This window comes from Lepisosteus platostomus, chromosome 9, assembly GCF_059453375.1.
Source record: "Lepisosteus platostomus isolate fLepPlt1 chromosome 9, fLepPlt1.hap1, whole genome shotgun sequence".
NCBI classification, from domain to species: Eukaryota; Metazoa; Chordata; class Actinopteri; order Semionotiformes; family Lepisosteidae; genus Lepisosteus; species Lepisosteus platostomus.
In genome coordinates, this window is record NC_142619.1 from 24,741,441 (window position 1) to 24,755,837 (window position 14,397).

Consider the following 14,397-nt stretch of genomic DNA (forward strand, 5'->3'; position numbering starts at 1 on the left):
TCCTGATTTTGTGTCACTTGTAAAACGAAAGGAGTCTCTCTTTCTAATGAACAGGTTTTCTCTGGAGGACTGCAAAACATGTTCTCTTGATTAATGTATTTCTGTAAAATGTTTCTGTAATGTTATGAAATAACAACAAAAAGTATGCTATATAGATTCTCAAATCTATTGTTTTTTTAAGCAGATTTGTTTTAAAATTTTCCCTGCTAATCCCTGATACATTAGTGATCTCATTGGATGAGGCCTGAGGTCGCTTGGTGTGGAGCTGGATTAGTCTTATAAATTGACCGCCCACAGCTAACAGACTATTATGAAAAAAATAAAAGCCACAGAGAAATATATTTTACATAACGAAGTTCTTCAGGTTTTACAAACATATGAAATAATTTCTTGATTAGCAGAGAGTGTTGAAAACCACACCTGACGGTGCGTCGCGAGCCAGAGACCGGTTATGAATGATGCTTCTTTGCCGGGCAGGTTCAGACAGCAGTGGCCTTATCGTCTGCAATAATAATATGACAGAAATCGGAACTGACATTTCACAGGAAAAAAAACACTTTACAAAAGATATTACCTGTTATACTGTATTATATTCCAATAATAATAGCAAACAACTATGTTCTGTACTAAATAAGATAGAAAACATTTTTTTTTCCACAAGAGAAAAAGGGGATAAATATTCTGCTTTTTGTGATGTTTTATTTGGAACACTTTGTTTAAAAGGACAGCAAAATAATTTTAGAAATTTCATATATCATGAGATAAAATTAAGATTAAAAATTAATAAATTGATAAAATACTAGCAAGCCAGCGGGAAACAACCCCCAGTAGCGGTTATTTGCATTGTTATAAAGACATATCAGATTGGTCTCATGTGTACTTGGCTTATTACTATAAATGGAATGCTAATAACTTTGTTATGAGTTTAAGTGAGAGTTGCAGTTATTTAGTACAGTTATTGTTATTTGCTCCTTTAAAACAATTGAAGAGAAAGTTGTTTTTTTTTCATTTAATCATGTGCTATGGACTACCAGCCAGTGACATATCTTATAATGAAATCTGTCTACAAAACAGGAAAAAAACACTTTGTGAACACCCAACATTGAGGCACGTAGCAGTCAATGTAAACTGGAAATAAAAAAACGCCACTCCTTTGAAACAGCACGGAGGTCTTTTTTTGCACTGAAGGGAGGAATGACTAGGAGACAACACTGCAGTACCACAGACGTTTCTCATGGATTCCATTCAGGAAGGCTTCATCTTAAGCTTTCAAGAGCGAAGACTATAACTGTCATCTGAGAGTTGATCAACATGACTGTAGGCACCTGTTGACCAGGAACCAGTGGCAATGAGGCAGCTGGCTGCAAGAACCATCCTTTGAGCAGCTCGGCCATTTGTATGCTGCACACAAAGAGCTCTTTGTAAAATCAGGTGTGCTTCAATATTTTGGTGCCCTTTTTTCTCCTTTCTCTTAGGTATACCTACCCCTTCTCCGAAGAGATCTCGTTTCTGCCGAAGTGCATTAAACTTTTTCCTGGAAGGAACAAAAAGCAACTTGTATTATCGAGGGCAAGGTGGCTTTTTAAGAAACCTAAGGCACCTACCATGCAATATGGATCATACACATACTATATGCCCGCCTCTTCTCTAAGAAGATCTTTGATTTCAAAAGATACTGAAGAAATTTAAAAAGAATTTTCCAGCTGAACCAGAGATCACACAATGAACTCTTCAAAATGTTGTTCCACAGCAAATCAGTGAACTAGATGTTACGATCAACAGGGTCTGGACAGTTACATTTGTTCATAAAATAAGTCACAGATGAGGCTAAAATGGGACTACTGTATAGCTGATTTAAAAAACACTCCCTACCCCTGGAAGGATACACAACTTTTATCAGTCATATTCTAATTAAAAAGCTCTTGAACTGCAAATTAGTTCCCACTCCCACTTTCCATAATATTCATTTTTTTCTGAATTGTGTCTTCTACAGAGTTGTTTAAATAACATACTATCTTTCAAATAATTTGCCAATACAACAAGTGGTACCACAACTTAATAAACAGTTTTACAGTAAAACACAAGTGACAAACTTTAAACTTTGTAAAATTGATGCTTTATCAGTTTTTCCCACATTCTACAAATTTACGGATGAACACATTCCTGTAGTAAAGAAAACTATGTTTATAAAACAACTCATTTATGTTTTTGATAGTACATGGGGTTCTTTAAATAGTGGTATAAACTTACATTTTTGTAAGTGCACATATTTTTATAATACTTGCAATTTATACAATAGTAATTATTTATTAACATATGTAGCATTTAGAATTATTGTATGTGATACAAGAAATATGCAGTAAAGTTGCACAAATATGGTAATCTATTAAGAGTACAAAATGATGGAAATATGTTCAATTCAAATAAACTTACCTTTGTGTTCTACTTTTTGGATCTGTAGACTGGCAGTTAAATCCTGATTAACATAGAGACAGCCTAAATTAATAGCCATGGCACAAGAAGCAGTGCTTTACTTCTTAAAACACAGGAATGGTTTTCAATAAATAAATGAAGAAAAAAAAATCCTGCCGTTACTAAAATGTAGTCTCTTGAGAGCTTAACACGCACTTATTTTAAAACATTGTTTGCAATTTCTTTGACAATTCAAGGTTCTACCAATAAATCATGTCATTCAGTGTCAACAAACAAATACAAGTGTATTAAATCTGCCTTGTTTCGACCAAAGGGGGTCAGAAAGGAATACAGAACGAAATGCCAAATGCATGGTAAGTATTTTAATATTATACATATATTTTTATTTTTTTGCTTTATGTAAAATGTTTTATACTGAACACATAAGAATACGGAGGCATTACTGTACGTTTGTTTTATAATAAAGTTGTTTTAATTTTATTTCATTATTCAATTTGAATCGGCAGACGGCTTTGTGTCCATGGTATTGAATATGAATACTTTTCGGCGTTAGTTTAATCTTATAACTAATTGCCACTTAATTACAGAAATATTTTATTTATGTGAAATAATGCTTAAATACTGATATCAAAGATATTGATATAAAATCAAAGATCAGGCATCAACTTAATAATAATCAATAATTATTATACTGAATTATTGAAACTGAGTTTCAATTCTACAACATATTGCGTAGTTTTGTTCTTACAAATCTTAGTTTTCTAAAGAAAATAAATTGTATTTGAGTATAATGAGAGGCAAAAAAACACTTTACAATTAAATATTAAAAATGAAAATCGTCTGTTCTTGTAATGGATTTTTCACATCTTATTAGTCAAAAATCAAATGTATATGCGGTCAAGCAACAATTAGGCGAAGACGTTTAGAAAACGAACAATAATTAAAAAAAAATATACCTTACCTTGAAAAAGAAGCAGTTGGCAGAATAATACTACGATCCAAGGAATCATTAATTTTAAGTTCCTCTTTATGTTCATTTCAGGGCTGCGTCCTATTGAAACCAGCAATCAAAATTATGAGGGCATTTTAGTACATTCGTTTATCAGAATATTTTGTTGTGCAGTTCCAGGTTTAGCTGTTCTGCAGCAGCAGAGACTCTTTCGCCGACAGTCTTCAGAGGACTTGACAAATCTTCCATGAAAAACTTTTTCTCCCTCTCATTAGCAATGCATAGTGACTCGTTTACCTGTGGGTGGATTAGTTACACTGCCTCACTTAACACATGTAAAGTCTATCTGTTCTTATTTGCAGGCTGCATTCGTGGTTAAATAACGTGTTTGTGAACTGAAAAATTGTGCTGCGTCATGCTAAATGAAAACGCAATCTTTTTTTCACAATGAAACTATGAATGAGACGACCAATCCTGGTCTTAAAGGTAAAATATCTGAATATAGAAGTGCATTTTAAGTGACAAAGGACAAAAGAACTAATTCCAATACATATATGCCTAATAATGTGTGAAAAGTCACACCCCAGCAAAAGAAAGTCAAAGTCTTTTCCACTTTTGTTCTTGTCGTTTTATACATGACACAAGGTTGTATGCAAAGACAACGTGAGAGAGCTATATAGTATACAATAGTATACAAAATATGCAGACTTTTACATTGCAATACAAAAATTAGTTTTTTAATATAATTGGGACTTATTACATTATATCTTTCCGTACATTTATGTAAAATTTCAACAAAGCACTGCAACTCCTGTCTCGAAGGTGAAGTTTTTTTTTAATGAGTTACGATCTACTGTCTTTGCAACTGAACACGGCAAACCAATTACTGTCTAATGTAAGTAGTGAGTTAAGGGCTTGAATTATATATTGTTGTTCAAAATATCAAAATGTCATGTTGTTATTGTTAAAATCACCTTAAATCTTTAACTTCTCATAAAAACGAGAAAGCATAACAGTGGTGATAAATTTAACAGGCAGAGATCAATCTCATTAAGTAGAAAACGTCACACGAGATGCATTCATAAAAGCACAGAAGAGTGGATAAAAATAATCAATACATTTTGAATAATTGCTAAATTCACATTTCAATACAGTATCGATACAATATTTTAATTGTTTTCAATAATTAAAATTAATCTTCGATATCAATAGAAATAAAAAGTATTGTCAGTACGGCTTAAGGGGCTCATTTTATGCTTTGCAATCGACGTTTTCACAATAAATCACGGACATCACAAGGACACATTTTAGAACATGAACTTAGGGAGACACCCACGATCTTTTAAAAATATTTTTAAGTTGAAACGCGGAGATGTAAGAACCACAAGTGTTTTTTGGGGTTTTTTTGGTGCAGTGTTGTACATTATTTATTCCTAGTCATTGTGATATTTAAAATCATTAAAGACATTAATGTAGTCCTATCATACCAACGAAGTGGCTCAGTGAGTCCAACTGTTTTTCGGATTTTATGTTTTGATGAGGTTTAATCGTTTTCCTTTTACCATGAAAGTCAGCTGGGGAAAAAAAATCTAATTTAACTATGACAATCTGAAGGCTCATTTGTTAAGCAGGGCATTTTCACTGTAACAATTATGAGTGAAATTTCTTGCTTAAAGTTACAACAGCAGTCCTGCCCGAATTGCAAGCCGCGACTATCCAGTCCGATTGCAGAATCATAATCACTGCTCCATGCAAAATTAAATGAAAACTTAAATTTGGAACTTCAGAAAAAGCATTTATCTATAATTTATTCCCAGAAGCTATTTTCTCCATGGGAAACATTTTAAAACGGTATTCCAAAAAGCTGTGCAACTGCTTGAATAGTTTTGGAAGTAAAACATGAAAATTTAATACTGTACATGTATTCAATGCCTGAGTTAGCCTTAATTGTGCAAATTCATTGATAGCTTTAAGGGTATTTTTCCACACATAAGATTCGCCTTATATACTAAGTAATGTTATATTCTTACGTGCATGTTGAACACCGCTTTCCAAAAAATGATGGGTTTAAGAATACCAATATTATATATACTAATTATGTCATTGGTAGCTGTAAATATTTAAATTTTACACAGAGACACTTAAGCATGGAAAAAAAACATCTAAATAAAATACACTAAGGTTGAATTTGTTAGCATTCGAATCAAAGGTTCAGGTTTCTGATGAACAGGTAGCAAAGCTTTGGAAATACTGCCCTCATGAGTCTGAGGATCAAATCATTTGTGTCTCAGAACATATTCGTCTTGGACGTCTGGGTATTATATTATCAGGAACATTAAGGATAAAGTTAGATTCTTTCACTGACGAGCATAAAATTAATCTGAATTCAATAAGAGCAGAAACCAAAATACACTTTATCACCAACTACACGTGTTTTTAAGAAGCAGTTGTCAAATATAGCACTTACCGAATGTAGAAGATGCCGTGGTTTTCGGTTCTGTGAAATGCCCATTGCAGGGTACTTTGCTGTATCTTAATTAATGTCTGAGGACAAATATAACAAGGGTTCTGTACGACGTCACAACAATGGAAGGCACATTTTACCTGTGGTTATTTTTATCTTCACTCAAGTGACACAACTAAATTTGATATGGCAATGTCGTAATACTGCCAAATGACCACACAATTTAATTCTACTATGAAAAAAATCACAGAAGACAGGAACGTTACACATGATACACGAACTAGATGGAAATTCCAACATGTTTTGAATCTGCTTTTAAAAATAGCTCCTAGCAAGCTGGAATTCTGTTTAGACCCCACAATCCCTATCAAGTCGTTACGTTTATTTCTGTTTCTTCTATTTTTATTTATGTTAAAAATGCGAGATATTGTAGCTCACAATTGTCAGAAGTAACCAAAATACTTGATTTAGTGTTTCATAAATCCATTAGAATATAACGTGAAAGTAAACATTATATTCTTAGACGTACATTCAAATTCAATAAAGGGCAATTAATAAGATAAATTTAACATATAATAAAATTAAATAACACTGAAAAATGTCTTTCACATTCCACGCATCTCGTATGATTATATTTTTATAAAAAAATGTTGACTTGGGTTTTTAATACTGAGTCAGGAAAGGAGGCAGTGTGGTAGTTAATGGGCCTGCGCTTCTTATAGAGCTTCCCTGGGGACGGGCTACCTACTGTACTTCGTGGACAATGCAAACACTTTAGATCAGGTGTCTCCAAACCTGATTTTGCAAAGCTCGGTGTCGCAGGAAGCCGGAGCCTACCCGGCAAGCAACAAGCGCAAGACAGGGTACACCCTGGACGGGGCGCCAGTACATCGCAGGACAAGTGCAAGCCAATCATACATGGAGACAATATGGAGGAGGGGGGATATGGCCCAGACACCGGGATAACCCCCTGCTCTTACCAAGAAATGCCCGTGGATCTTTAATGACCACTGAGAGTCAGGACCTCAGTTTAACGAAAGACGGCACCCACTACAGTATAGTGTCCCCGCCACTATACCAGGGCATTAGGACCCACACAGACCGAAGGGTGGGCGCCCCCTGCTGGTCCCACTAACACCACTTCCAGCAGCAACCATAGCTTCCCAGGAGGTCTCCCATCCAGGTACTGACCAGAGTCAACCCTGCCTAGCTTCAATAGGTAGCCAGTTGAGAGCTGCAGGGTGATATGTATTATTGTATTGAAGTACTAATAAGGTGTCCACTTTTTGAAAAGTGAATATTTGTGAGCAAACCTTGCTCACACTGAACGCTACTAGGGGCAAAAGGAGTTAAATGCCAGCTAAACTGGAGAAAAATCAATAAACAAAATGTTAAGTATTCACTAGCCTTTGCTATAAAAAATAAAATAGTTCCTATGCACTTAACATGGACAGGTCATGACTGACTGAATTAACCTCAGTGTGCAGTAATAGTGGTTCACATGATTTCAAAATAAATACACCTCTGTAATCACCATCAGTTAGCTCAAGCAAAGATTCAACTATGAAGACCAGGCAGCTTTCAAAGCAGCTTAGGGATAAAGTTGTAGAAAGGCACAGAACAGGAGAAGGGTAATAAAAAAATTGCAGATACTTTCACTTTAAGCATGGTGATGTCAGTCATTAAGAATTATAAGATACCCAGGGACTGCCTAGATCAAGCTGTGCCTCCAAAAGAAGTCAGGATGAAACTGGTAAGGGATGCACCTGTGAGGCTAACATTAAATAGCTACAAAGTTCAATGGCTGAGAGGGGTGGAAAATGAGTCAATATCCCAGTCACTCTGAAAAACTCACTGTTATAGCAACTGGCAAAAAAAATCATATTTCTTCATGGAGTTAAACACAAAGAAATCAATTGATACAACAGACAGGGATGCAAAAGCCTCACTATGCTAGCGTGCAACACTGATACAGAATATTCATTGGATCAGTATTTTGATTTTTGATTTGCAGGTTTTGCACACCTACATTTTACCCATTAATGTAGTTAGAGCATTTGGGTTTTGATTAAGAAATATTCTAAAAAATCTGTGCACTCTTATGAGGCACTATATGGAGCCTCTAAATAATGACTAAGGATTTGTAATTATTTTACTGATTAATAGCTTAGTATTTACAAATAACATCAACACAAAATAGAACAGACAAGTTCTTGACCAGTTTTCTTCACTGAATCAATTGCACACTTAACTGATCAGTAAAATACTTAAGAATTAGGATAATAAGGTTAACTGTACTGGGGTTCTGCAGTACTAGCAAGGCGTCCCTGCCTTAAAAGTAAGAACATTTGTCTAACAATGATGAAATGGTTTCTGGCACAAGAGCCTTCACACCCACACTTCTTTTGACTAGCTGCCAGAAACTAAACTTCAGCTTCATCCAAGCTATACAGTAGTGAAAAAGTCATTGTACCTAAACTGCTGAAATCGATCAAATGCTGTTGAAAAACAAGCATGGCCTATAAAACCAAGACAGAGGAATCTCTTTATATTACTGCAAACGACACCAGCTAATCATATTATTTTCAATCAGTGGTTTGGGGAAGCTGTTGAGTCTTCAGACTGCTTAGAGCCCCCAGGGAAACAAAAGCTGCCCAACACCATTCCAGTAATAAAAATGTCACACTGTGGATCACTAAAATTCAAATTTTAACTTTGACAACATGCTGTTAAGAAAGTCTAATTGAAAAGGTGTCAACCATTACTAGTTATGCATCCAGCATTATCAGGTCAACTGCTTGATCAAAGTAACATCTACACATTTTCCATCATGAGTATTGAACACATTTAGCTGAACACACCACTCTTTCCAAAAATACTTTCATACTATGCACTGTGCCTCAGTACTGACAATCACTTCATAAATGCATTTAAATGAAAAGGAAATTGGTTTGAGTCCGAAATATTAAAATTAAGGGTCTTTTCTTTTATTACAAACAGACACAAATATTACATAAAAAGAATGCAAGATGTTTTGGATCCAGATTTATTGATTTATGAAAATGTACACACAAAGTTTAACGGTAGGACTTCTGGTAGCGAGCACGGGCACCAGGTCCACCAAACTTCTTGGACTCGCAGCGACGGGGATCAGCAACTAGCAGGGTCCTGTCATACTGGATAAGGATGTCCTTGATTTCCTTCTTTGAAGCCTCATCCACATCTACAAAAGAAGAGAACCATGTTGACAAGATGTCAGGCACCTCAAGGTCTGGGACACAAAGGGATATCCAAAATGCTGTGCATTAAACAAAGTGTCCTCTCATTCATCAATTTAACGTTAATTGAAACGCCTTTCAGCCAGAACATTTCTGAAGCCCCACACATCTTAAAACTCACAACATTGAAAACTGGCTTGTATAGTCACTGGTTCAGAACCAAATCCCAGTTAATGGGAAAGTATCACTAGACCCCCTATATAACACTAGGAGAGACGAAGACAACACTGAGACATATGTCATTAATCTGCCCGTGAACACAAATTCAGAACCCAAAAGGCAAATCAGTGGGTAATCCCATATTTAAAGCATTCTCTCAGAATTCCTGATCTGCACAAAGTAAAATAACATCTAAGCCACCAAATTAATGAAAAAGTACTCCAATTCAAGGAATTAGGTGGGCAACGTTTAGAAAAGAACCTATTAGTTTCCTGATACAAATAACTACCAAATGTTTGCTGACCAACATGCAGTTTTTTACATGGTCATTTTGAGAATCTTGGGATGTACTTAATGTGAATTTTAGTTTGTAACTTACAAAGAATGTAATGGTAACTCCGTGCTAAAACAGAAAAACTTACACTTCTGGTAGTACGCAACCAGGGATTTGGATATGGCTTGACGGATGGCTGTGAAGGAAAAAGAAAATAATTCTTCAGCAAAATGAAATCATCCAGTGTCATGAATTCTATACATTTATCAAAAGGCTAGTCAATAAAAAACTAGAAGTTCCTGCCTGTATATGTACAGTAGCTAAGGATCTGCGCCTGTGGCTGGAAGTTTGCCGGTTCAAATCCGGCGGCCGGCAGAGAAATCCTACTCATTGGGCCCCTGAGCAAGGCCCTTAACCCCAGCTGCTCCAGGGGCGCCATACAATGGCTGACCCTGCGCTCTGACCCCAAGCTTCTCTCCCTCTCTGTGTCTCATGGACAGCAAGCTGGGGTATGCGAAAAGATCATTCCTAATGCAAGAAATTGTCTAGGGCTAATAAAGTGATGTTATGTTGTTATATGGTGGTCATGTATGTTTGTCTGACAGGCAGCCACCATGATCCATTTTTTATCTCTGGTGGGCTGGACTATGTTGTACTCTTTCTGAATCCTGGTCTCTTCCATAAACTTCACTTTAGTGACTACATGAAGGAGGAATAGCGTCAACAAATATCGACAAGCAACCACCACAAATTCAATCTACTGTTCATGCAGGTAACTTCATTTTAAACCTGTGGTACTACAGAAGCAGCAATAATCAACACTGGATCCTGACCCTTAAAATTACAAGTCCCAGCTAATACTGAAAAGGGTCTCATTAATGATTGTCACTGAACTGCATCGGGTAACAGAACCATAAAACGTCATTTATACTGCCAATACAGAACTTTGGGGAACAAAGTAACAGTGCAAAACACAAAGTACGTCTTAATAAAAAAATAGTGCATAAGACAATACATCTAAATCAATATATTTTCTGGTGTTTAGCTAGTTCACCGTTCATCTTGAATTAGATGTGATATTACAAATGTATCAGAATTAAGCAAACAGCAATGCTGAACTTTTAAGAACAAAAAGCAAGCTTGCATTACCATAGATCTGTGCAACATGACCACCACCCTTCACACGAACTCTGATATCAACACCAGCAAAGCGCTCCTTGCCCAGGAGAAGAACTGGCTCCAACAGCTGAAAAGAAAAACAGTTAACATTACAATGCCAATGGATTCACCATACCTTGAATACAAGTAATTCCAGTACCAATTTACTAATACTAATGTTTAGAAAATAATTTTTTAAATCACATGAGAAAAATTAACACTCAGGGTTAACTCCTATTAATGCTAGTATCCATTTTTATATCTTAGTTAACAAGAGCAGTTATAGCAAAGCATCTTGCTCAAAAGATACAGCTATGTCTGGAGCAGGAACAATCTCCCTTACAGTTACAGGCCCAGAGCACGAATTACTACTCTACGATGCCCCATGAGCCCAGGTTCACTGGGAGAATAAAAATCTGCTTCATACATAGATAAAAGAAACTAAATTTGACAGCTAGCTCCCTGCCAGGTGCGTGTACGCAGTATGATCCAAGGCTTCAATACAAGCTGTAAGTGGGCCAAAATACAGCTGGTGCTAAAACAACACTCTTACCTTGTACTGGAGAGTCCTTGGCTCGATCATTTCCAGAGGTCTGCCATTCACCTTGATGAGGCCATTACCCCTCTTACAGTGAGCGACAGCAGTGGCTGTTTTCTGTTGGGGGGGGGGGGGGGAACGTTACAACTTACTTCAAACTAAAGTAAACATTTAATAAATGAATTATATAAATGCTATTTAAATGGGTCAATTTCCACATTGTATAATATTTTGAGTAATTGTTTTAAACCCTATTACTTCCTAGAACACTTTAAAATGAAAATAGAGTAACGTTGTACAAAATAGGCCCGGGTATGTGCTACACAAAACGACCACAATGTGACCGATGTGCCGTTAAGTTATTTCACCAAAAGCGATACAGTACATCAGGGTTGCTAATTTTTAACCTCCTCATCCACGGGATATTAGATGCCTTCCTAAAACATCCGGTTCCAATTCTACAAATCTCTTCGGTATAGATTCTGATTACCGTAGAGATCGAAAACCTGAATTAATCAAAAGATGAAATACCGAATCCTAATGAATTCCAGACCTGTTACACGATGTAGATGACCAGACTTGCTACCACGATGATATATACTTCTAATGGTTCTGTGCTCACACTCGGCGGATTACCGAGGTACAAAAAAAATACAACCCAATGTTTTGTTTTTTTTTTAAAAAAAAACGTCTTTGGATCAAACTGTGGCAGAAATGTAAACTATCTGCCACACAATGCTGCTCACAGAAGCCGATCCCTTCTAGTTACAACATGACAAGGCCGCAGACAAACTTCACGTTATTACTATGTTTTCTAACAACATAACGTAGCTCAAGTTGTTGGCGACACATACCACTTGAGCTGATATAAAGTAAATATGCAGATTTTTTAATTGATGTACAATATAACAGTAATTTTTAATCGGTGTGGGTGCCTAGCGAAGAGATCCTCATTACACACGTGTAAGGAATAAACTATTTTTTCACTCACTTTACGTCCAAAAACCTGGACGGACTGCAGGGGACCTTTAGCCGGCATGTTCCTAAAAGAAATAACACATAAACGTTATTTTTCACTTATTTAGACTCAGAAACGGGATGTTTTTACAGAGCGCTCAATCGGCCATACCAGGTTATGATGCAGAGTCGCAGGAAAAGACCGAGCGGGTTTCACACCCCACACATCACGGGCTGCAGCGCGACATTGCCGTATTACTTTACGGCAAGGGGGGGCATTAGTACGACACTTGTGGACTTTTTCCGTTAAGGGATTTATCTGCCTTTCAGGTTGTGCCTTGTTACAACAGACGAAGTTATCTAAATCTTAAGATTTTTTAGAATATAAAAATATGGAACTGTAAAAGGCAACACGGTGCAAAGGTCTGTGTATAAGCTTTCATGAAAATGTGGTATAATAGCCGAAGCAATATACTTAACACTATAAGACATATTACACTCCTCCACAGTTAATTTTGCGAACATTTGAGTTCATACAATGTAATGCAATGTTTTAAAAGTGAAATATAGAATTCTTGGAAAACTCAATTTAAGTGTACTGAATCATCTTTTAAAATTCCCAGATGACATTATACCTAAGCAACATTTTAGCCTGTTTAAAACGTCTAGTCCTACTTGCAGTGAGAAAATGATGGTTGTGTTCGTGTGCTGTCCAATTACTCGCTGGGTAGCAGTATTCTAACCTATTTCAAATAATAGCAATTTGAAATAAGATTTAAAAAAACAGGTTTGGCATTATTATATCAAGTATTCGAAACATAAATCACCCGTAATCACGCACTCTACCTTACCTGAAAACCAACCTAACAGTACCATAAATGGAGATACGAGTATTGCATGTAAAATGCAGTCGAAAACATATTTGCCACTAGGTGGAGATATATTTAAATAACTTCAAAATAAGAATTACTGGTAGAAAAGTGTGCATAGATGTTTTACTGTATGTACAGTACAAGGATCTGAGAAAAATACGTATTTTTAGAAAATTCGTAACTAAATAATCCTCGTTCATGGACAGTGAAATGTTTCCCACTTTGCAGATGCCCATGAACCCTCTGTAACTTAATGTACTGTATATCTAATTGCAGGGGTTTCAGAAGCACCATCTACTGTACGTATTATCACAACTTTTCCGGTGAGCGATGTGTTCACGAAGGTGTGTTCCTTTTCCTTGTTATTAATTTATCAAAAATGAGTTTTGTACTGTATATACAACATATGAATGCTATGCACAATCTTTTCTTGCTATCTGACTGCCCGTGGAACAACATTAAAACGTGAACCAGAAGAAGCAGAAAGGAAACTAGGGAAATTACTTTTAAAACTGAGAAAAGGAAGCACTGTTTTACAGTGTTATAGGATTCTGGAACAAAATACCCAGTAATTTTATTGACAATATCCTAGCTTCGTTTCGGAAATGACAGGATGAGATCCTTGGATCAATAATAATAATAATAATAATAATAATAATAATAATAATAATAATAATAATAATAATAATAATAATAATTCCTTTCACTTACATACTACTTTTCTGGACACTACACTCAAAGCCCTTTTACAGGTAATGGGGACACCCCTCCACCACCACCAATGGGCAGGCCCAACTGGATGATGCCACAGCAGCCAGAGTGCGCCAGTACGCTCACCACACACCAGCTATCAGTGGGGAGGAGAACAGAGTGAAGGCTGTAGTAGTTCAGGTGTGCAGCTGCGTCGGCATGCATAGGCTGCAAAGGAACAAGTAATAGGTTTATTCCATGCTGAAAAAAAGAAGAAAGAAAACACAAGGTTTCGGCCGTGGAGCCTTCTTCACCTGAAGAAGGCTCCACGGCTGAAACGTTGTGTTTTCTTTCTTCTTTTTTTCAGAGTGAAGAACCCAATTCATAGATGGGGATTATTAGGAGACCAGTACTGGTAAAGGCTAATAGAAAATTTGGCTAGGACACCAGGGTAAGACTCCTACTCTTTTCATTCAAGAAACTCCCTGGTATTGTTAATGACCACAGTGAGGACCTCAGTTTTATATTTCATCTGAAGGACAGCACCATTTTACAGCATAGTGTCCCGTCACTATACTGGGGCATTAGGACCTACACAGACCACAGGGTGAGCATCCACTACTGG

The 14,397-nt window shown here is 36.4% G+C and overlaps 2 protein-coding genes across 4 annotated transcripts in view; both read right to left on the minus strand.

Moving 5' to 3' along the window:
• otogl (otogelin-like) overlaps positions 1 to 6,293 on the minus strand; it is a 77,321-nt gene extending 71,028 nt beyond the window's left edge. Inside the window, exons 1-5 of one of the 3 annotated variants that reach the window (XM_088647256.1) lie at positions 5,850 to 6,293; positions 3,395 to 3,484; positions 2,434 to 2,476; positions 1,486 to 1,534; positions 421 to 502 (exon numbers count right to left, since the gene is read on the minus strand). In XM_088647256.1, the coding sequence (XP_088503382.1) occupies positions 421 to 502; positions 1,486 to 1,534; positions 2,434 to 2,476; positions 3,395 to 3,470 (250 nt within the window). In that variant the 5' untranslated portion in view covers positions 3,471 to 3,484; positions 5,850 to 6,293. Of the gene's footprint in view, positions 1 to 420; positions 503 to 1,485; positions 1,535 to 2,433; positions 2,477 to 3,394; positions 3,884 to 5,849 lie in introns of those variants that run through there. The other 2 variants (XM_088647257.1, XM_088647255.1) reach the window with 2 other exon arrangements.
• A 2,583-nt stretch (positions 6,294 to 8,876) lies between these two features.
• Positions 8,877 to 12,486, minus strand: rps16 (ribosomal protein S16). Its single transcript, XM_088647258.1, has 6 exons — positions 12,383 to 12,486; positions 12,245 to 12,296; positions 11,269 to 11,370; positions 10,707 to 10,803; positions 9,706 to 9,753; positions 8,877 to 9,069 (listed from the first exon to the last, which is right to left on the minus strand). The coding sequence occupies exons 2-6, from the start codon at positions 12,290 to 12,292 to the stop codon at positions 8,924 to 8,926; spliced, it is 441 nt and encodes a 146-aa protein (XP_088503384.1). The 5' UTR covers positions 12,293 to 12,296; positions 12,383 to 12,486; the 3' UTR covers positions 8,877 to 8,923.
• Between the last annotated feature and the right edge of the window lie 1,911 nt (positions 12,487 to 14,397).

Excerpts from the sequence above, each read along its gene's own strand:
- rps16 (XM_088647258.1), bottom strand. The coding sequence starts at position 12,292 with ATGCCGGCTAAAGGTCCCCTGCAGTCCGTCCAGGTTTTTGGACGTAAA. Across the intron at positions 11,371-12,244 it reads TCCAGGTTTTTGGACGTAAA|AAAACAGCCACTGCTGTCGC; the intron begins GTGAGTGAAAAA and ends CCCCCCCAACAG. Across the intron at positions 9,754-10,706 it reads TCATGTTGCACAGATCTATG|CCATCCGTCAAGCCATATCC; the intron begins GTAATGCAAGCT and ends TTTCCTTCACAG.